The 23,981-nt window shown below is 40.5% G+C and overlaps 1 protein-coding gene across 1 annotated transcript in view; it reads left to right on the forward strand.

The window, feature by feature from the left end:
* Positions 1-23,782, forward strand: part of si:ch211-176g13.8 (F-BAR and double SH3 domains protein 2) — a 42,718-nt gene extending 18,936 nt beyond the window's left edge. The window contains exons 4-20 of the mRNA XM_036594877.1: positions 286-368; positions 629-773; positions 2,934-3,067; positions 5,235-5,289; positions 5,411-5,539; positions 7,138-7,260; positions 9,559-9,654; positions 14,188-14,304; positions 16,280-16,378; positions 16,854-17,006; positions 18,074-18,205; positions 18,330-18,413; positions 18,511-18,706; positions 20,270-20,490; positions 21,150-21,369; positions 21,549-21,616; positions 22,800-23,782. Of these exons, the coding sequence (XP_036450770.1) occupies positions 286-368; positions 629-773; positions 2,934-3,067; positions 5,235-5,289; positions 5,411-5,539; positions 7,138-7,260; positions 9,559-9,654; positions 14,188-14,304; positions 16,280-16,378; positions 16,854-17,006; positions 18,074-18,205; positions 18,330-18,413; positions 18,511-18,706; positions 20,270-20,490; positions 21,150-21,369; positions 21,549-21,616; positions 22,800-22,889 (2,145 nt within the window). The 3' untranslated portion in view covers positions 22,890-23,782. The remainder of the gene's footprint in view (positions 1-285; positions 369-628; positions 774-2,933; positions 3,068-5,234; positions 5,290-5,410; positions 5,540-7,137; positions 7,261-9,558; positions 9,655-14,187; positions 14,305-16,279; positions 16,379-16,853; positions 17,007-18,073; positions 18,206-18,329; positions 18,414-18,510; positions 18,707-20,269; positions 20,491-21,149; positions 21,370-21,548; positions 21,617-22,799) is intronic.
* Positions 23,783-23,981: the final 199 nt, after the last annotated feature.

Consider the following 23,981-nt stretch of genomic DNA (forward strand, 5'->3'; position numbering starts at 1 on the left):
GAATCTAAAATATTATTGCTCTCACATCGCTGCCAATGTTATTTTTACTTTTTCACCGTTTACCCTGCAGTGCTATTTCAGTTCCTCTGCCAGAGCTTTAATGTTATCTGGGGGATGGGAGGTGGTCAGAATAGTTACCTTTTACGCAAACATGCTTAAATACCATGTCCAAGACCTTTAGGCTTTACTTCGTGCTTTTTATATCAAGTGCTTTTTGACACAGAATTGACGATTACTGAAGTAAGGAGGATGAAATATTGCTTAAAAACATTTCTTCCTTTGCAGGCGCTACAGAAGCTGGCCTCGCAGTACCTGAAGAGGGACTGGCCTGGGGTCCAAGGAACCCCAGAGGAACAGAAAGACTACAGGTAAGGGAAGACTCAACAGAATCAGGGCTTTGTTTAGATCGCCAACCCATGAATGCACTCAGGAAAGTAATCCACTGAATTTTCTTCATTCGAATATATCACATCAACACAGTTATTGCCAAAATCAAATAAATTCAAAGGATTGCTTTTTTTATTGTACATTATTTTGTGTTCTTCTTCAATATCCCTCTAGTTTGTCTAATCCTCTGTCAAAAACAGCCATTACAGAGTAAGTCAAGCCTGTATGTGTGTGTATGCAGGAACGTTTGCACAGTATGGAGGGCGTATTTGGAGGGTGTGGTGAAAGTGACCCAGTCTCGGATCAGCGGCTGCGACAGCTACAGGAGCCAGGTCTCCGAGCCAATCAAAACCTTCCGGGTCCACAAAGAGCAGCAGCTAAAGAAGGTACATGCTTGAGCTAATGAACATCATCAGTGAACTTAAGCTGTTGTAGTAAAGCTATTTATCATTCAGGGCTGGAAAAAATATCATATTGTGATTCCAGCACTATGTAGTGAAATACCTTTCAATGTATTACAAATACAGTTATGAGCACTTGATGTGACATGATTAAAGACTGGCTGGCATTGTTTAGACCAAAACATCCACAGAAAGTCATCAAGGGAAAACGATCAGAGCCATTTTTTGTGATTTGTAAAAGGCACATATGAATATTTGCACATTACAGAGCCCAGTATCGTGATGACTAGAGATGTTCACTGCATGCAAGTTGCTGCATGCAAGTCCAAGAAGAGTTTCAGTAATTAGCTGCAAGCATTCAATATACAAAAGTTAACCCCTATTAAACACCTGTCAGGTTCAACAACTTTAAAAAAATGAGCCTTTCATTAAAGAAAACCAGTCTAAAGGACCGAAGACAGAACTGAAGCACTAAATGCAGTAAAAGTAGCTGACAACTTCAACTGAAGTAGCTGTTGCTATCCAAACTACATACTAGCTAACCATTTAAGGTTGTCTTCATGGCCGTAACCAGCTATGAGGACACTGAGGTCCGGACCTCAGTAGTTTCAGAAGGGTGTGTTTTTTACTTTTCTCTGTTCATGAGATTAAACGTAGAAACAGCTGTGTTATGATAATGCAGTCGACTGTCACAGGCTTTCCCAGAATATTTATAATGAGTCTTTTTTTAAGATAATGAAACTTGATTTGTTTTCTGTGAGCTGTCACTGTAGTATGGTCAATCAAACTCTGCCAAGCTACGCCTTATTTTCACTGCTTAGCAACCGTTGCTATCCGCAATTACTTCAGTAATCAGCGCCTGTGATGTTTGTGACTAGCGTTAGGACACCGAGGTCCTCTGAAGTTTCTAAAGGGTTTTGTTAGATTGAGCTGTGACTGATTCTCAGCTGACCTCAGAACAGCTGTGGCTTGGCCATAGACTTAACTGCCCGCTCTGATTATCTCTGTATGAGATGCTACACAGCCCTGAGTCCCAGAGTAACTTTGACTTCTTGAGATGTTCAGGTATGCGGCACGCATGCTAACGCATAACATTGCTATGGCAAAAATGTAGCTAGCTAAGAGTTTATGAGCACAATCAACACGTTAAGATTGTAAATTGAAAACCCTGCATTTCGTTGTTTGTTAGGACCTCCCGTTATGTTGCTGGCTATATCAGCATGCTTTAGCTCCAGTATGTGCTCAGTTCAGGCTACAGGCTCAGTAGTTGGCTATATTAGTGATGAGAAATTAAAGTTGTACTGTGTTACCTACTCATAACGTATTACAGCCAGCATGAGAAAGTTCACTGTTAACCAGCATATTGACGTATAGCATCATGTAGCTAACATTAATAAGAAATCAGCAGGCACATTAGACTGTGTTTTGTCTCATTATCTCCCGTTTTCTGGGGGTTGGTATAGACAGCCTTTTGTAACATATGTTTAATGTGTGCTTTTTCAGTAATCGTTGAACTAAAATCAGTTTGGTACCATCAATTGATTTAGTGTAGCTTTCAACACAGCTTAAAATAGACATATAAATAAATAGTTAAATGATTTAAATAAATAAACAGGGTAAAATTAGTGTATGAAACATTAATAGCAGTTCATGGAAAAATGAAGGGATGGGGAAGGAAGAAATGAAAGGAAAAGGTACATAACAGTTATGCAAAATGGGTAAAAAAGGAGTAATGTTTTGGTGAAAGAGAAACTTATGGTTGGTGTAATACTCATACAGGGCAGTTAGTTTATTTACTATTACAGCCCTGGTTGTTTTGGTTTGTTTGTTTAAACCCTGCGTTTACTATGTGTAGAGCTTCAGTTTTGTCCTTCAGTCCGAAGGTTTTTCTGTAATGATAGGCTCGTTATTTGAATTAGAATGGCATTTTTATTTGTCTTTGTTTTTTCCTCAGGGCAAAATTTCACAAGCCCGTGAGTCAGCGAGTCTGAGATGAGTTGCAAGTTTGTCTACGTGCAGCCCAGTTTAAGTCGCTGACTCGAGTCCGAATCTTTGGCAATAACAATTAGTATATCATAAATTGTGCAGCCTTGCTAAGTTTCTGGTAATTTTTTTAAGTTCATAAAGGATTTCTTTGTCTCTCAGTGTATTGAGCAGCTGACACGGGTTCAGGTCGAGCTGCAGGATACAGTGAAGGACCTGACCAAGTCCAGGAAAAAGTACCAAGAGGCGGAGCAGATGGCCCAAGCTGTGAGGGAAAAAGCAGACATGGAGGCCAAGTATGTTTTCTGAACCTGTCTGATTCACTGCATGATATTAACTCCTATTGAAGCTTATTGGTTTCTAAGGTGAACAGCACCTTTCCACCTGGGTTAGAACCTCAGCAGCCTCTCTCTCTCCTAATAAGCCAGTGAAATCTAATTGCCCCTTGTTGATGGTGTACTTATGTTTAATGATAGCGTTTCCATGTTAAGTGTACGGTTGAAGGGTTACCAGACTACCACGTACTGACAGTGATGAGCATGCAACTTGTCTATGGTCGAGTCTATGGACATTGCTACCCCAAAACAGAGACTAAATCACACAAATATTTGGAGTTTTAGGCTAAAACAGCTATAAACACTAATAATAGCAATGTTCATAAGCACTTCTTGGGTAAGCAGAACCTATTTCTCTCCAAATATGTGCCAAGTAGACATGCTGTTGCAAAACCATTGCATTAAGGCACAACCTGAGTTGATCAACATGTTTTCAACGCTCTTCAGAAGTGCTAACTTTATAGCACACTTCTTTGAAGTATTCTTGTTTATGACTGCAGATTGAGCCTGGGGACATTTCCCTTTGGCATTAGGCATGAATAATATTGTGGTCTCCTCGCAGTTAGGAGAGTTTAAAGCCTGAGTGCAGAATTTGTTAAACAAGCGCTACCCTCCCCAACACACAAACACATTTCAACACCGGCCTAATACGTGTAATTTGAGAAAGGATGGAGAGCGGAGGGGTGGAGATGGCAGTGCTCTGTAATTGGTCTGTGAAAAATAAGGGGAAGTCACACCTGAGGACTGGGCAGATATAAAACTTTTGCACAGACCATTTGGACAACCAAACCTATGAATCAAGAATTTGTGGCCAGAATTACAGGAACGTGTTTATTGGTATTGTTTGTTGTACATATAATAATACATAGTACAGTGTTACTGTTAATACATTGTTATTGTTATGGTTTATTGTTAATACATTGTATTGACAATAAACAAGCATGCTTCGGTACTAAAAACAGTCAGGTGTTGCTTTTTGCCATGAGTTTCCCACACCCACTCCATTTTTCACTATACCAGTCAAACCAGGGAATGATGTGATTGGATCCTCGTTTTTGGTCAGCCAGACTAAAGATTTTCATTACTTGATCTCTCTGACCCACTTCCATCTTCATCTGTCTTTAAACAGGTAACCCTACGGGTTTGTGATTTGGATTGCTTTACAACAGCGTGTGTTGAAAGCTAAGACCGTGCTTTTGAATATTGCTTTCTAAATGAGTTACTCCCAGTAATAAGTGAAGTTGTGGTGTCTACCTTTCATGAAAACTGATATCGTGCGTAACAGAGTATCACATCTTTCTCAAAATCATACTAGGTCCAATCCCATTTCTTATTTTTGCCCCTACCCCTTGTTTTCGAGTGTCACTTTGCCCCTTGGAACTGAGTTTGAAGGTGTAGTGGATGAAATCTTCCCCTCTGAAATGGGACCCTCAAATAAAAAGAACATCACTTCATTAACAGCTACTAGCGCTGCTCTGTAGGCGACCCTGCCAGTCTGCAGTGACAGCAGAGGAGGGTAAAGTTCAGCAATCTTGCTGCTGGGCTGGGTTTGGGGGGGTGCAACAATTATTTATCACCCATCCCTAATTTTTTGGTGATATGAAGCTGAAGTCAGCTATTTGCCAGCTTCTTGTTATAATTTTAGCTAAATTTATCTAGCTAGCTACCAAAACATTGACATACTACTAACGATTTTTTTTGCTTGTTATGAAGAAAAGGGCCATAATACATTGAAACATCATTAAACTAAGACAGATACAACACTCATCGTAATTTTAAACAGAGAAAATACTCACATTTGTGGGTTTCTTTGGTCGCTTGCGCAGCCATCTTGCTGGTTTTTCTTTTTTTTAGCACTCCGTTTAGAGTGTGCCTCTGAAAAAACTCTGTTTGGAGGGCCAAACACTTCGCCCTACCCCTCTATCTCAACAAAACTCGGGACACCCTACCCCTTGAGAGTGCTAAGGGCTAAGTGGTAGGGGCGAGGGGTGAAATGGAATTAGATTTCTTTCACTCCTCTTTTGAATGCTTTTTTTGCAGTCATCATTATTGTCTGATTCTTTGTAATTGTCAGCATTACCACTGTTCAAGAGACTAACGTACCTCTTCTATCCCTCTATGGCTCAAGGTCAAAACTCAGTCTCTTCCAGTCCCGATCCAGTTTGAAAAGAGCAAGCGTGAAGGTGAGTAGAAGAATAACATTCACATTGTCTGTTTATTCATTAATTTCTACTCCACTTTAGATTTTTCCTTGAGCATGGAAGTGAATTTGTCACACATGAACTGGCATCCTTTTCTTTTCAGTTGAAAGCCAAGAGGAATGAATGTAACTCCAAAGCAACCCATGCCAGGAATGAGTACCTGCTCACCCTGGCAGCAGCCAACGCCCACCAAGGCCGTTACTTCGGGACTGATCTGATCAGCTGCATTAAGGTGACACCGAACCCTTATTTACTTCTGGCAAGGGCACGGTAGCGTTACCACAAACAGAGAAAACAACCTGGCCAACATGTGGAGACACAACACAAAATAGTGAAATAACTGAAAGAGATGATGAACGATAAGCCTTTATTCACAGGGTCTCTGTGAGATGTTCACATGGCTCAGGTCCAAGTGAATATGTCACATCTAGCCCTTTAATGCCAAGGCAAAAAAACGGTATATGTGCCTTTCAGTTTACTTTTCTCAGTTTATAATGTGATTGCTCAATGTAGTTGCATTTGGTTTTTTTGATATGTAAAGAACATGATGTCACAAAACCGAAGATTTGTAGATTTTTAATGAGTTTGTCACAAACTATCCCTTTGAGCAAGCAAGCAAATCTAGAGGACTATATTTTATTGTTACTGACATGAAACCAATCAATAATCAGTCTATGCTACACGATTTTTAGCCCGATTTGAACCCCGATTTTCACCTTCTGACAAATTTTTACAATGAGAAGAGATTTTTCTGGTCAGTTGATTGACAGCGTGGATGATTTAGTCGCATGAGAGGTGAAATGAGTCAATCTTCAGCCTGATCTGAGGCATTCCGATATTTTCAGACATGATTGATTTTTATGGCTTAGAACCTTTACAAGTCCTGTAGTGTGAGATGGTGAGTGACATAACTGTGATTAAGGCAACAGCCAATAAGAGAACTAGGAGTGGGGAAAAAAAGGTGTATGCACACCACAGTGGACCAAAGAGATGAACACAAGAAAATAAGAGGCTTTATAAATTAATTGAGCGTATCTTGGGCTGCAATATACGCAGATAACAAAACTGAAGCTCTTCTAATTTGGACATATTTTGAGAAAAATGAACCATTGGAAAAGTCAGTTCAATCAATCAACCTTTATTTAACCTTGGAGATCATTGAGGGTGACCCGCATTCACAATGTTGCCAAGTTGATACAGGAAAATGGATTGATAATGTGTAAGAACATATCAAATATTAAAAGTATTATTATACTTAAAACAGTTGGAGGTAAAAGAGTGTGAGGACAGCCAGCAATAAGATGGATGGAAATAATTACATTGTTATGTAAGGACCCAGATGTCAAAGCCCTCTCTTTACTATTTCTGCTCAGCTGCTTTGATATCTGCATTTCTTAACCACACATTCATCCCCAGTTGACCATGATAATGGTCAAAATCTTTCAGGATTTTAAAAGTTGTGTTGTGTAGGCCCAGCTTTCGGGATGCGAATTCCTATTTCAGTGGATATGAATTTCAGTGCATCCAACATAGTACATGGTGTAAAGGCATGTTGCTACTTTTATACAGTGATAGAAAACACAGTAGCACACAGAAGTAGCTCCAGCTCCTCATGTTGCCGCTTAACATGGACGATTTTAAACGAATTCAAGTGGATTTCGCCAAAATCTCTGAATGTATTGCTGGAAAAATGTTAGGCAAGACAGGGTCAAACTCAGCCTTGTACATACTTGCAGTGAAGAATGATTACTCAGTGTTTTGGTATGGTGTACGTGGAGGCTTTTGCCTACACATTCAGCGCTGACTCTGTGTTGTTGTTTTCACCCCCAGATTCTGGACGGCAGCGTATATGATCACATGAAGGGCTATCTAGTTTCACTGTGTCAGGCAGAGCTGGAGGCATCCCACATCGTTCAAGACACCTTTAACTTCTTGCTGGAGAAATCCACTGGGGTGAGTGGAACAACGCACTGCCTTGGAAAAACCCACGGACAGCACCGTGGCCTCACTGCTGCTGGGAATTTGATCTGGCAATAAAAAGCAGCCGGATCAAATCCCAGTGAGCACACAGTGGTGTCCTCAAACAGGCTGATACATTATCTTTCACAGAAACAGAGGTCTTAACTAGATAAGGCTGTGGATTATTGGGGTTGGAGAAAGGTATTTAAAGTTAGAGTTACAGATTAAAGGACCCATATCATAGTAGACTTTCCTCATTTTATGGAAATAAGATTTTATGTAGTGTATTAAAGTAAAAACATATCATTCAGTCCCCAGTCCATGTGGTCCAAACATGAAATGTTTGTTTTCAATTTTGTCACAAACACATTTACATATATCTGCCTTTTCAGCCTACAGCAGTTTAGCCCTGCCCGGACTGCTTTTTTGAACAAGACACAATACAGACAGGCCAATCAGAGCAGAGTTCATTTACTAATGTCAGTCTTAACGGCTCAGTAAGATAAACAGCCTGTTGAATTCAATAGGATAAAGAGAAGCTGGAAAATGGTCATGCATAAATGAATTATGACTGTTTTTGGTACATAAAATTACACAAACATAAGTTGATCTCTGAGGAAAATATAATATGAATAAAATGAAGGATATGGGCCCCCCTTAAATCAGCCTATTTGCTCTAGGTATGTAACCTTTGTAACATTAAACCAGTTCTATTTGTGTAGACAGTAATAAGGCTCTAACAAATCATACCTACTTTTTCCAGCTCTATAACAGGTATATGAACAGCAGCTGCTGAATACTGAATAATGAACAGTGATACTGCAACTTCGACTCTGTGTTACTGTCAGCACTGAAGTTATGATAAGATCATACTCACTACAATTGCAAGCATTCATTCTACCATTGATCCAGAATGTTGAACTATGGCACTTAGTCTTATTGGGGCTGTTCTGATTGGGAGCCAGTCTTACACCTCTGTAACATGATGACCCTTAGACTGTTTCCACTCGTCTCAGCGTGACCCTATCTTGGGTCTAGTGTGTCTTCTGTGTGGTGTGTGTTCACACAGAGTCAGGTTTCAAAATACACACACACACACACACACACTCATACACGCAGGTCCTCTTACACACTGAGCCCTGTTGGCTTAGTCAGAGATGATCCACAGTTCTTGCTGTTCTAGTTCTTAATGACAATTTTTTTAAAAAACATTAGGCTAAAAGGAAATCCACAGACTTTTGTTCATATTTGTATAATTGAATCTAAATAAGATTCAAGCAAAAGCATTCAGAATTGTTTGTTCTGTAGAAAATTAGAGTCAGAATTGTTCACGGTGATAGTGATAGGATCCAGATGTCTGAAGAGTTCAATGCCTCTAAAAGTTATTTCATGAAATGGTTGGGAATATTTTCTTTGACAGTGTTTTATGATAGTTTTGAGAGGGTTTTGCAGTAAAAAGTACAAGGTGATTCAAAAAGATGAATCCGATTGCAAAATGATTTATTTCTGTTACAGAACAATGCAGTAAATTGTGAATGGTTTAAGTGAGCATAAAGTTAATTATGTAATTTTACAAGTGCTCAATATGACCTCCGACTGGATTGAGCATGTCGGGTGTCACTGTACTCACGGCTCTTTCACTGGGATTTCGGTCATCATCCAGTGTTGTGGAACCAGCGACGAATGCTCTGAGCTGTTGGAGCTTCACTGCCGACGAAAATCACGTTGCACAGTTATGACGGATTCACTCTTATTGAAGTGGAGAACGCAGAACACTTTCTCCTCGCATACTGAAGGGAGTCATCTTCCGGTGACAGTCAGAAACTCTATGACCCCCTCTTTCATTTGGTATGTGATTGGTTCCTAGGCGCCTCACAGTTGTAAAAATATGGCGCTTTGAAATCGGATGAATCTTTTTTGAATCACCATGTGTTTTCTTAATACTGGCATGATGGACAGGTACATGAAAGGTGTTGTGATGCAAAGCAATACCTAAAGAAAACATCATTTTTCAGATTTATTGCTATTTTACCATCAGCGGCATTGCATGTAGAAACTCAGACACGTGTAGGTTGACTGGTGATTCTGGATAGTAAATAAAATGGCTTTATTTGTGTTGGCGACATTGCAGCCCCTGTTTTCTATCATCACCACCATAAAAACGATTTCATGCCATACCACTGTGTATTACTTTGTTCACATCTCAACAATTGAACTATGTGAAATCCGGAATTTCATTTTAAGATGGGCTTTTCTTTTATGCATATCTGAGTATATGTCTGTGCCCTTTAGGTAATACAGGACTTTCACCAGGAGCTCTTTATCCAGGAGAACCCTCTGTTTCAGAAAGCTCACCTCTTCCAGTTCCAACCCTGTGACAATGACGCAGTAAGTATCTCTCTTTCAATACTGGTAAAAAAGGAGAGCTCAAAGACAATAAACTGTTATTGCTACATAAGTCATTTTTATACATAAGTCATTTTTGTTTCTCCACTGCTTACTGTCTTATTGTGTGGCTGTCTTTTGTGGGAACTACTACATCTGAAAATATGAGAGTTGGTCCTCAGTTTCTTACTGAAGAACCATTTTTGTTAGTGGTGCAAATTCTTGGTCAAAACCAAATTGAAAACCAAAAATAGCTCACAAATAATCTACGTACGTTTATGTAGTCTATGTAAAGTAAACCCACTAAAATGATTACAGTATTTCGGCTACAGTGTGTGCCATGAAATGCAACATCTGACAACCAAGGCAATGAATTCCATTATTTTTATTGACACTTTGCACTATGGCACTTTTGTTTATGATTTTTTTTGTCATCAAAAAACTGTTGTTGTGCAGTATTTTAACGCTTGCGTGGTGTTCAGGTCTGTGGGACCCATTTTCAGTGATTACCAAAATAAAAAATGATGCGATTTATTATTATTTCAGCCTCAGATTTCTTGGTCTTCGCTCATTTTCTGTGAAGAACATATAAAATAACCCATTTTCAGGGTCTTCACTCTGTTCACCCCCCACACATTTATATTACACATGTGGTGTTTGGTGAACCAGCGTGGAGTAAAAGTGTGGAGGTGCTCTGTCCTTCACTCTGTTCTAATCATACATGGCCTACTGTTAGTGTGTGTGTGTCTGTGTGTGTGTTTATAAATGTGTGTGTGTGTGTGTGTGTGTGTGTGTGTGTGTGTGAGGGTGGACAACATGGACAGGCTGCTGACTGGCTACAGCTGCTAAAGGAGAACCCTACGCTGGTCATATTTGAAAAATCTGGTATTGTTACATGAATTATTATGGCTGTGTTGATTTAAAACTCAATAATGTGGTGGGTCCACCAGACCACTGAGTAACAAACACATCAACACCACACACGGGTTAATAATTGCACTCTTTCAAATTGCAATTCTGATATAAAAACAATTATTAAAATTGTCCGTATTGTCAACAGTGTCGTCTTAAATTTTAAGTGGGGACATTTAAGCTAATAACACAGAGCTTGTGGACTGCTTATATATCACTTAGACTAGACAGAAGCAGCCAAACTCCCATATTCTGTGACATCACAACCACAACTAACTGGCAGTCTGGCACTCTACGTTCAGTGTCCAAACCTCAGGCAAGAAAGTGGATGTTCTGGTCTTTGTAATTTATAGAAAATAATATTAATTTAAATCAGTCGTAATATTGCTTTGTCAATTTGGAAAGTCACGATTAGATGTTTCCCCTGAACAGTTCAGCTCTAGCCAGCAGGCACTTTCCTTTCACCTTATGTTGTTTTGCTGTTTTCTGTATATTGAGCAGGATGTCTCCACTGTAGTCTCACATAGTTAGCCCTCTCTCTCCTGCTCTTCCACCTTCACGCTCACTCTCTCCAGGCCCAGCCTTCCACGTGGCCCTCAGAACAGCCGCACACTGCATAATTTGTTCAAGCTTAAAGCCTCTTTTTGTTTTTTTTCCTTTCTTTCCCCCTCAAAATCAAACAAGTGGCACCTTGTTCCTAATGAAAACATTAGTGATGCAGCGCTTTCCTCAGTGAGACGGAAGAGTCCGGAAAAGCGTGGCCAGAGAGGAGAGGAGCGTAGCTACAGGCAGGAGGCAGGCAGGCCTGTGAAAAGAGGGCTTTGTGAGGGGGAACTGGGTAGAGAGTGTGTAGTCTAGTCTAGTCTGTCCCCCGCCCCACTCGCCACATAACAGCTGAGGCAGGAACCGAACAACACCTTCCCTTTGGATCTGCACTCCTCCCAACACCTCACCAGCCTTGCAATGAAGTCTCACGTCAGCCAAAGCTAAACCTGCTGCTACAGTGTGCGTTGAGTGTTGATTCCTGGTATAGCGTGATCAGACTGTAGCAGGAGCTGGAATGTGAAATGATCAGTATTTGTTTAAGAAATGTTTTGAGCATGTAATATTAGTCTGTTTGTTCACAAATATTGCAAATCTTATGTCGAAAATGTTGAGTAGTTTGTGCAGCTGTGTAATAGAATAGCAAGAATTAGAAAAAAGAGCGCACTGTCTGATTGTAATATACATATCGTCACTGTCCAAAGAAAAACCAGTATCTCCAAAATAGTACCTTTCCAGGAGAAGGCAAAAACTTTCTCACCTTTCAATGTAAGTTTATGTAAAGAGATTTTACTCCAAGTGATTTTAGAGCATTTCTATTGGTCCATTCATCATGAAATTTTCACCCAATGTAAAGGACAGCTGGTGTATTGAAATGATGTAGAAAAATAAAATTGGGAGATACATGGTTTTCTTTAGACAGTGACGATATGTGTTAGTAAGGCTTGACTTCCATTTATTCAACATGTGCCATTTACATTACTATGCAACTCTTCATGTATTTAGTTTCAGGGTATTCATTTTTCAGGAGATGTTGCTGAAAAGTTTAGATATAAGATGATCTACTAGCGTAAGGAAAAGAACATCAAGGGAAAATAAATGGAAAAACCAAAAGTTTATAAACTGGAGATCAAAATGGGTTTTTGAAAAGCTGAAAGCTCTCCTGAAAACAAAGGAAGCTAAAATAAAGGCAGTGGACACACTGAATACATTTAGTGATATTTGTGTGTATTGATATTTTGATATTTGATATTATACTTAGCTGTTGAGGCTTGAGGTGTAATTTTCCGTTTCCCTTTCTCTGTAATGGCCTTTACAGCTACACATCCTTTCAAACCCATAGTGTTGAGTTGCCTTCTCACAGTGGAAGGATGGATAGAAACACCTTTGATTCTTTTAATATCTGAAGATTCTTTTCAAATCTCATCTCTTTAGACGATAACGATTTGAAGTGCTGGGGACTTGCAGGTGGTTGTTAGGAGTCCCATTCCTTTTAATCATTTTTTGACCTCCAGTTTTGGAAACTCCTGTTTTTCCCTTATTTTCCTTTGACTTTCCCCTCCACTTCATGCAAGTGGGTTATCCTATTTCTAATCTGCTCAGAAAAATCTCCTGAATAACTTGTACTTAATGGCCATTTTGACTAGAAATTAAATAAAGGATGGATGGTCTCTGACTTTTGCACAGTACTGTATGGGTGTGATTGATACACGGCTTACGCAGATCAGAAGGCTTGAAAACATTTCCTGAAAAAACAGTAACAGCTGGTACATTCAGTTTCTCGTCAACAGGAGCTTGTCTGTTCCATACCACACGCCCAAAATAAACCAATCCAGGTCAATGGTGCCATTCTTCAACCAATTGCATCACTAAAGTCCATTTAGTCAGTCAATATTTGGACATCTATCCACAAGCACGCTCCAATACATACGCACTCCTTTCTGCATTTTTGAAATGTGTTTGTGTGATTTAAATTTACTTTAGTTGGAGGCTTTGATTTGCTATATAGCTGAATTTTTTGGGTGAGATACTGAGAACTTGCTCAACCAAGTGGTATTAGTAATGACATTAGTAGTATTACTATGAGGGACAACATTCTTGACATGGTTTCTAAGAAATATGTACTCAGATATGTTAACATATCTAGTAGTGATCAAAAACTATTGTGGACCAGATAACAGATAACCTCGGTTGTGTCATACTACCGTGGCTCAAGATAACTTGCATCTTAGTTATATTGCTTAAGCAATAACATTATCTTAATAACTTGTGTGGCGAAGGTGAAATCTAGCTATAAAAAGGAGAACTATGTGCACTTTGTCCCGTTTGGTATATAGTAGATGTGTTTGCTTTTTCTATAAAAGAAGTTGTCATTCTGGCCTTTGCTGTAGGCTGACATTCACTAGTGTGTTTGGAAAACTGCTCATATGAACTTAAGCTTACCTAATCGTAGGCTACGTTCACATTACCAGGCTGAAGTGGCACAAATCCGATTTTTTGCCCTAATGTGACTCAGATCTTATGTTTTCAGAGCTGTGTGGACACGGAAATCTGATCTTTCCAAATCCAACCTGAGCCACTTGTGGTCCTAGATCGGATACATATCCGATTCATGGCTATGTGACCTTAATGTGCCACTCAGATCGGAATTCATGTGCTTTTTCCCACTGCACGTGCGCCATCATTCAGCGTTACTATGGCAGCAGCGTTGAACAGAAGTTAAAGCCTGTAAACAGTGGAAAAGCAACACATCTCACCTTTTTCACCTTCGTCTCGCTCTAATAATGAAGCTGCTCGTTAGTTTGTGCTGATGATGCACGTGATTCGTCCCTGTGACGTTACTGAGTAGGATGTGCTCATGAGGGTCATTTCATGACGCCGGTTCATTCACATTAATGACAGATTTGAGTCACTTACCTAAACAAGTGTGAACCATCATGTCAGAGAGATGGGATTTGAGCGAAAAATCAGATTTGAGCAATGAGGCTTGTAATGTGTAACGTAGCTTTAGTCTTAGATTACCTGTGAATCTGATGTAGGATGGTTCGTATCTTTAAAAATCCCATTTCTGTCCTTTATCAGGTAATACAGCTACAAAAAGAAAGCGGCACAGCGGAGGAGCACAGTCTGAATAAAGAGGCGAGGAAGTGGGCCACCCGTGTCGCCCGGGAGCACAAGAACATTATCCATAATCAGCGGGTAAGTGCTGGTGAAGGAATGACAGACAGATGGCTGAAGAAGTCTAAAGGCTGCATTAGACTTGATTTTAAGTGTGTGCATATGTGCCCACACAGCTGCTACATACTGTAAGTGACACTATCCACAATCTCATCTGCAATTCTTTTTGTGTGTCTGGGAAATTGAAAGCTAAACCCACTACTCGGCAGGTCTTGGCCAGCGCCAGAATACCTTTCTTGAGTACTTCTTCTGATTTTGCACAATACAGTTGACAGTGATCAGGGTGACAGTTTTTGACACAGTTGACAGTGATGAGGATGACAGTTGAGGAGACCTACTAGATCTTGACTGAGTTTCCTGAAAGCATCAAAGCACGAAGATGATTTTTGAATGGTAGAACAAGCCTCACACTAAACTCTGTCTGTCAGTCACAATGATCTTAACACTAAGTCCCCTTTGGGAATCTAAGCCCCATTGTTTACCTTGAGAAGACACGGAAGACAGAAGTGGCTGTTGTCATGTTTTGTTCATCTCAGAGGAAAACTGTGTTTCTTAACATCCAAGCATGGGTTCTCTTTAAGCACTGATAGGCGGCTGAAAGGTTTCTGAGATGTAGACAAGAGCTACATACGGAGCCCTGCTGGTGACATCCTGTATAAATAAAAATAATGCGTGGCCACAACTTTGTAAGCCACGGGAACAAGATCCCAATGCATGGCAACAACTTAGTGAGGCATGATGTCGTTCCCACACCTTACTAAGCCATGGCCACACATTGGGATCTCATTCCCACGTGTTAATAAGGCGTGGCCATGCATTATTTTTATTTATATGGGATGTCAGCAGCAGGGCTCTGTAGCTACGTAAGAAATTCTGAGATTTCAACAAAGGTCTATGCATTTTCCCTGTTGTCAGGAGATGGTGGGTCCGATATATTAGCTTATATTTTTGTTTTATCCCTAATTGAATCTTTTTTGTTTATGTGCTGTTAGGATTGCTGCCCAATTTCGTTGCACTCTGTGCAATGACAATAAAGTACCTTGAATCTTGAATCTTGAAGGCCTGGCAGTGCCACTGCCATCTGGCATCCACGCCATCCATGGGCGGGAGTCTATGACGGTATAATTGGCCTTGGTCTACCGTGATGTTAGCTAACACAGGTGTCTGTTAGCTGACGTAACAGAATTAGCTGTTAACATTCTCTTCCAAAGTGTGTTGAGCTGTCCAGTGATGTTGGGCAGTTTGAAAGGATGTGGTGATGCTTCATCTGCATGTGCTAGGTTTTACTTTGCCAACTTGGTTGCACTGTGTGATGGCGAGACCTAGCTAGTGTGTGGAATTGGACATTTCTAAATGATTTAAAAATCATTTTAAATAGCGCATAATTATATCTAGGAGAGATAAATATGATTATGAGGAGATCTTGCATAGAATATTTCTTCAGTCTGCTGCTGGTGTCGCACTGTGATATTCTGCAACCACAGTTTATTTCATGTTGTGGACACGTAGCATTAATTTCTGAGGACGTGTACTACCAGTGCTGCAAACAAACACCAGAATGTAGCCATTTTACACATATACATAGTTAAACTATGATGTGTTATGACCTGAAGACCTCAAAAACAGAGCGATCATACATAAAAAAGGCCAATGGCCTTTTCTCTGTGTTCATCAAACCTGATTTAGGCATCTTTTAAATGCACTGTAATAAGACATAGCAGAACAAGAAAACGTTATTGAAGTTACGCAGCTGTCAATTAATTTCAGTGTAGTTAGGTGTAGTAGAGAAGTATGGCTTCAGGAGAGAGCTAATGCCCAAACAAGCTAGAAAACCTAACAAACCCCTGCTTATGGGATAAAAGATTTACATATGTTTCCTTAATTATAGTTATAAGTAACATCAAGGGAAGACTAACAGAAACAAGCAATGCAGGAAGCAGCCCTTTAGAGAAGGGGCAGCCAGTATTGACTCTGTTGTGTGGTTATGTGTTTGTAGACTCTGTCAGAGTGCGAAGGACCACCCCAGCAGGAGCAGAACTCCAGTGAGTTGGAGCTGAAGATGGAGGAAGCAAGAGAGAGCATTCGAAAAGCTGAAGTAAGGAATGTGTGCGTTTGTATGTGCGCCATGTCAGATAAAGAACCAGCTGTCGCCTCTTGGTGGTGCTGTTACATTAGTTACAGTGTAAACCAGTAGACTTCAGATGCCCCCTTCTGGCCAGTGATCCAGATTCCTTGTGTAGCATGTAATTGGTCTTAATAAAAGACTGAGTATAGTTTTACAGTACTAGTTGTTTTTATTCCCAGAGACACGCTTACACTACAGTCTGCTCTGACGTGTAATTCAGCTAAAGAGCTTATTAACAAACCTTGTTCACTGTGCAATATTTGATTTTTAGAGCAAGAGACACTGAGAGCCGCTGTTGTAAAACTGCATGTGCACACGTGATCAGATAGATCTTTGTGAAGGAAAGCCAGGAAAGGTCTTTTATGAGCATAAAAGGCAGAATAGGCTTTCATACTGTTTGAACTGAGTGAAGGTGTGTTGGTTCATGTTGAAACTCTCGCCGTAGACGGTGCAGCTGAAGGCTGAGGCTCGCCTCAACCTGCTCAGAGATGTGGGCGTGGCTGTGGATACCTGGATAAAGAGCGCCATGAACCAGGTGATGGAGGAGCTGGAGAACGAGAGATGGGCCACACTTACCACCCACGATGCTTCACTGTCTGTAAGTCATAGGGCGTTTCTACACTGTACAAAGTACCTGAACCTTTGGTACCAGAAAACTGGAACTGTGCTTTTTCCACTGGCCATTATTGTGGTACAGAAGGTTCCAGATTTATGGTTTTGGGTACCTGCTTTAGATGGGTACCAACAGAACCAATCGAGGATGTTCTTGTCTTTTTTGCGGTTGAATACAACAATACAGTAAATTCTTCACTCTTATAAGTGAAGATATAGTCACCAAGCACTATAACATCACCACTAAGTGCACTAGAATGTAATGTTGATGTGCTGATTGATATTTTTATTATGATTACTTTGCAGATTGCGGTGGTAAGCTAGTAAGCTAGGTGGTAAGGTACATTATTAGCATGTGTCCTAGCCTCCACAGATTGAGTGGTTTTGCTTATATTTCCACATTTGACACAGAAAAGTACAACAGTACGTTTCATATCTGCCAGTAGATCAAGATAACTGTAACTAGCAAGCAAGATAGCCAAATTAGACATAATATATGGCATAAAATGAGCAAAAAAACAACTAAATCATCAATAGCAGTTATTGTAATGGTTCTAGCTGCCTGTAGACACAAAATGAACTAGAATGGTAAGTTTTATTTATTCCCGTTTGGTTCAGTTCTTGTTTTTGAATGTGCAGCAGAAAAATGCCCATAGAGTTTACTTGCCTACACTCCTTTCAAATTACCAGTCAAAAGAATGGAGTTATGGAATAACTGAAGTTTAACTGATAAATTCCTGTCTCTACCTTCTGTTTCCTGTGACAGTTTCGCACCTTGTCACCACCATATCCCTCATCCCTCCTTGTTCCTCTTGTTTTATCTGTCAGTCCTACCTCTGTCCATCCAAAAGGGTGGTCCAGCCTTCTAGCTCCAAGCAGAAGCAGCCCAGAACTCCAGCCCAAGTTCTCAGTGTTCTCTCCCCTCCCTCAGTCGCACAGTCTCCCCTTATACTACCACTATAAGTTGAAGGCATGATCTGTATTTGTAAATCAGTAATAAATGACACAGCTCAAGGTCTTTCTCACATTTAAGCTGTGAATATTTACTTCTAGAGTACAGCAGATTTAGACAGAGAGGATGATGAGGAGACGGAAGACACAGAAACGTTGGATGACAGCAGCTCCAGTCCCTCCAGCACCTTGAGGAACTACCCGCTCACCTGCAAAGTGCTTTACTCATACCAGGTGTGTTCTCACATTCAGTTCGACACGCAAGCTCATATTCTCAGGGCAGAGAAAGGTCTCTCTGTCACTCTGTCTCTCAACAACCTTTCACGTCAAAAAAAACACTTGCTTCTGCGCCCAATAGGCATCCCAACCAGATGAGCTGACTATCGAGGAGCAGGAAGTACTGGAAGTAATAGATGATGGTGATATGGAAGACTGGGTTAAGGTACAGTGCACATAGGACATTTTGACATGTCAGCACTCTATTGATGCATCATAAGCTCTTCAGTTACGTCAAACTCTGTGTTGGTATTTTGCTTTAGGCCAGAAACAGAGCAGGTCAGGTGGGCTATGTTCCTGAGAAGTACCTGCAGCTGCCCTCTTCTAACAGCCTCCTGAGCATGCTCCAGTCCCTGGCAGCCCTGGACACCCGCTCCCATTCCTCCAGTAACTCCACCGAGCAGGAACTCGAGCCTGCCACTGACCCTGCACAGACCAGCCCTAATGGAGACAATAGTGGTGAGCAGCTATTAAACAGCGCAGCCGCACAATGCAGGCGGTGCTGGAGCATAGCACACCAGCACAACATACTCTACCGAATCAGCAAACAGCCACTAAGTACTGAAAAACACTGCATTAATTTTACTTGATTCAAAAGTGTACGTCATTGCCACGTTAATAAAATACATCAGTTAGAATCACATTCATTACATTCAATCTAATTACATTAAATATATTTTTTCTTTGGCACTGGCAAACCACAAAACTGTACCTAACAAAAGACTGTAAAAGTATTAATGGGATATGATGAGCCACAGGTATATATAGAAGCAGCAACAGTGAGGAATTACTCATTATGCATATCACTGTTTTTGGAAGAACCTCATATCTCCAAAATGATAACTTTACAGAAGAAGGAAAAAGCCTACTTTACTTTAAATGTAAGTCAATGGAACCAGACTTTTTCCCCCCCAAGTCATTTTGGGCTGTTTGTTTTGGTTCATTCTTCATGAAATTTACACACACAATGTAAAGGACAACGGGCATTTTCAAATTATGTGAAAAACTGAAAAACGACAAAAATGGAGATATGAGGTTTTCTTCTGGCAGCAGTGATATGAAAAACTACACAACAGTACATAATTACACAAAAATCAAAATGCACTATAAGTAATTAAGTGTACAGTAAAGTGTACAGTAATAGGAATTCCCTAAAAATTATTTAAACCAAGACGTATCACAAATTGTCTCAGCTAATGGAATGAGATATATATTAGACTTTTTCCTGGCCATAGAAACTCTTATCTTCAGCCTGATTGTCCCTCAGTTGACGTTGTTCATCTCCTATGGTCTCACTGGCCTGGTTTACAACCTGTGACCGTTTTTTTTTCTGTTTGACCGAGAGGTTTATACCACTCTATAATAATAATCTATGGGCCATGGTCAGGATATGCTTACTGGTGTTAAAGCTCTTTAATTTACTGAGAAGTTCAAGGCCCTGCTTTGCCTTATTTTAGATGTGGTTCATTTTGTTTTTGAAAGTGATCTCATCAATTTTTATTCCTAGAAATTTCAAGTGAGTGACTTGTTCCACACAATTACACAGTTTTCTCACTAGGTTTACCTACTTTTGGCAATAATTGTGATGCATTACATTTTATTGATGTGAAAGTGACACATTTATACACTTTTAAAGTATACACATTTAAATCAGTGCAGCATGGATCTAGACTGGATTAGACTTAATTTGTTGTGTCTATACACAGTGAATATAATGAATATAATGAATAAATTCCACATACTTCAGGAGGATGTGCATGCTGAATACACCCTGCACAAAATGGAAAAACTTTAGTAAGATGGCTCTGTACATGTTGTGCCAGACAAAGAAGTTCAGAAATATTTCTTCCTGTTGCTGGTTCCTCTGCTGGTTACTTGCGGTAATGCAAGATTTCGTTTTGATTTGTTTTCTTTCATTGGTCAGTTCATGGGCTGTATCTAATAACTAAATAACTGTAACTAAACATTGTGCCCAAAAGTGGCAGAAACTAACCGCCTCCACTCTTTTCTAACCCGTAACAGTGAACTTTGCGAAGGCGCTGTATGATTATGAGGCTCAGACTGAGGATGAACTGTCCTTCCCTGAGGGAGCCATCATTCGCATTCTGAACAAAGACAACCAGGAGGACGACGGCTTCTGGGAGGGCGAATTCAATGGCAGCGTGGGAGTCTTCCCCGCTGTGCTGGTAGAAGATCTGGCTGGGCCGAGTGGCGAAGACTCTCACAAAACCATGGATGCACAGGTCTGTGTAGAGACCCACATACAGTGCAGGCTGAAAATAAATGGGTGGTGCTACAATTTTTGTTGTTTTGATTCTGTACTCCACCTCAGTGGGGTTTATATAAGCAGAGAATTGACTGAAACATTAAATGTGTTAAAATCAACTTGTACATTGTTAAGGAGGCAAGAACACACTGGTGGATTAACAGTATTCACAAAAACCTGGCAGAGAATGGAATAATATTTTAAATCATAATGTAAAACTCTGACTCGGACACTGGAGAGTCAACTAAAACTGAAAAAAACTGCAATACAGGCCTGGAGGAGAAGATATGCAACCTCTGGTGATGTATGTGGGTCGCAGACATCAGTCAGTTACAAAGGATTTCCAACCAAATGTTAAACCCTTAAGATTTTTAGTACTGAATACTGTACTTGTTTGAGATTCTTAATTTATCAGTTAACTAGGTGTAAAAGGGCTTATGTGTGGTGCACCCAACATACATATAGTACAGTGCTAAAATAATAGGCATATTGGAATACAGAGCTCAAATGACAAACACTGTCACGCTGACCAGTTACTCTCACTGCTAATAAGAGCTCCACTGTTCAATCAAATGTCACTTAATTAATTTATAATCAATCTTTTTCCACCATACTAACTGAATATATCTCATGCAGGCGTCTCCTTGCTCCCAGGGTCGCTCTCCTCGTCCCCTCTCTGTGACTCAATACCAGCCGCCAGCATGCAGCAGCCCCCTCTCCAGTCCTTTACCAACCCCCACACTGCCCTCACCCCTCTCTAGCCCGGCCAGTGCCTCTGCTTCCCCTCTCCAAAGCCCACGCTCCCTCAACGGCTACCACAGACCAGCACCAGGCCCCCCAAAAACCTCCAGCAACAGTAAGACACTTTTCTAAGGTTTCTTTGTTCATCAGTATCTGTACCCAGAACTCCATTACTAAACCATTTCCAGCACAGTGTTAAGTAGACAAACGTTGTGTTTGAAAGACATAATCTGACAAACTGTTGATCGTCGGTAAAAAGTAGCTTCACTTTGTTGTCATAATTGTCTTGAATAGGTCGCTCCCACAGCTCCACCCCACCACCCAGGTACCCTGCAGATGGAGGACCAGGAACGCTGAGACCTGTAAGTACCTTAGAATAAGGTAGTGCTTGCAAATAAAGCAGTAAGTCATGAGAGGCTATGATTTACAGTGATTTTAAGGGTTTTAAGGGCACTGCGCTCATAAACTGGCAAATGCAGTGTTCAAAAATGAATGATTTATTATTAAAAAATCATTATTAATTGCAACAAACCATTTTTATACCAGGCGGTGTAGTTTGTCAGCCATATGCTATGGTTGCCAAGTACCATAATGCCAAAAGACTAGTCCGAGTTGCAGTTCGTTACAAATTACTCACTACGGCTCTAAAACTGTAATGTGATTACTTAATAAACACAAAATGTGATTACTTATTACACACAAAAAGTAATCTCAGTACTCGCTACTTTATTTCTGTGTCACTCTCTGAAGCCCATACACAACTGTATCAATACAAAAGTACAAGGGTATTTTATTTAGAAAAAATTACTTGATAATAGGTAAAAATCATTTAAGAGGCGCGTCATTATCTCTACGTTTGAGCAAGACAAGCCACTTTTGTTTCATTAAAATTATTAAAGGCTAATGCTGTTGAAAACTGTTGGGTAGTCATGGGCTGGAGGTTAGGGAATCAGCCCTGTGACCGGAAGGTCACCAGTTCGATCCCCTGAGCCGATAGTACAGGCACATCCAACTGCTTCCTGGGCGCTGTGGATAGGGCTGCTCACTGCCCCCTAGCGTGTGTGTTCACTAGTGTGTATGTGGTGTTTCATTGCACGGATGGGTTAAATGTGGAGGTGAAATTTCCCCGTTGTGGGACTAATAAGGGTCACTTAATCTAATTTAACTGGACAGCACAAACAGTACAAAAGCAGCTGCCTTGAAATAAAAACTTTATTCGTAAAAAAATGTGAATGTTTGTCTCTGGACTGTTTTGGTGAGATTAGTGCTCTCTCCTCTCACAGTGATCTTTATCCATTAGCTTCATATTAGCATGATCGTATGCTTTGACAAATTGCTTGTGGAGTTTATAGCGCATTACCCCCAGCACTTTTTAAATAACTTACTGTTAATACAGCATTTGTTTGATGTGTCAGGTCATACAGTTTGGGTGTATACTGTGTATTTCACTGTGGCATTAAAGGAGAATCAGATTTTACAATCATAATTATCCATTTTATAAATCTGCATTAAACATCTGCCTGACGTTTGTCTTTGTCTCTGTAGGTGCGTGCTGCGCCTCCTCCTCCTCCTCCCAAACAACAGGCTCAGGGCCAAGTACAGAAGAGGGAAGAGGTGGAGATCACGCTGGTGTGAGGTCGCCGCCCTGGTGGTCGCATCTTGTTTAAAGAGAACTGCCGTGGCAGTCCGTGGGCCCACTTTGTCTGGAGGAAAATTTGGATTAGTCCAAATCAAGGCAACAAGGAAAGGTCGGATGCATCTGGAATGCATTTGGAGACGGCAGAGTTTAACCAAGCGAAAGGCCCAAACAGCCATCACCCCACAGGACCCAAACCCAGCTTCCCCACCTGGCATCTACATCTCAAGAGCGTAATGGTTTTATCTTCTACAGTGAAGTTTATATACTTAAACCAGTGAATATGAACCGAGGAACATTGGGGGATCATTGAAAACCATTGGATTGGAGGTCTACAGAAAAACCCTTTGTTTTTGTTGGGTCGAGTCCTTTCAATGGGGCCTTTAAGATGAATTTAGCACATTTCAGTAAACACAAAAAAAGGAATTAACAGCATTGGCTAATCTGGCATTCAACTCTGTTGTTCACTTCCTGTGGAAACGCATATTCACAGTGCTGGCAGGGGCTGGCTTCCCCAGCCAAGAACACGATCAGAAGAAAATGGACTTCTTGAAGGGAAAAGTGGCAATTTTTATGTAGTGCATTTTAGATGGGTATGAATTTGTATGTAATCTACTGTGCAAAAATTAGAGACCACCCGTTATTTGTTTACTTTCCAGCCAAAACAGCCATTAAGTACAAGTTACTCATTTTTTCTGAAGATACTTCTGAGGGGACAAGATATCAGATAATTCACTTGTATGAGGAAGGGGGAAGTCAAGGGAAAATTGGTGAAAAAACAAGAGTTTACAAAACTAGATTTCAAAAAAATATTAAAGCTACAGAGAAAATGGGACTCCTGACAACCACCTGCAAGAGCTGGTAGACACCAAAACTGTCCCCATCAGATAAACAGCACTTAAAGCTTTGAGAGAGAGGAGAAAATCAAACTGCTTCAGATCTGAAAACATCCACAGGTGTTTCTGTCCATCCTTCCACTGTGAGAAGACTGTCACGCTGTTAAGAAGCCCTCACTGAGGAAAGACAAAGAAGCTGCTGGTGTTCTCAGAACAATGGGCTGACCACCCCAGAGTCCAGACCTCAGCGTTACT

The sequence above is a fragment of the Colossoma macropomum genome, unplaced genomic scaffold (genome assembly GCF_904425465.1).
Source record: "Colossoma macropomum unplaced genomic scaffold, Colossoma_macropomum, whole genome shotgun sequence".
Taxonomy (NCBI): Eukaryota; Metazoa; Chordata; class Actinopteri; order Characiformes; family Serrasalmidae; genus Colossoma; species Colossoma macropomum.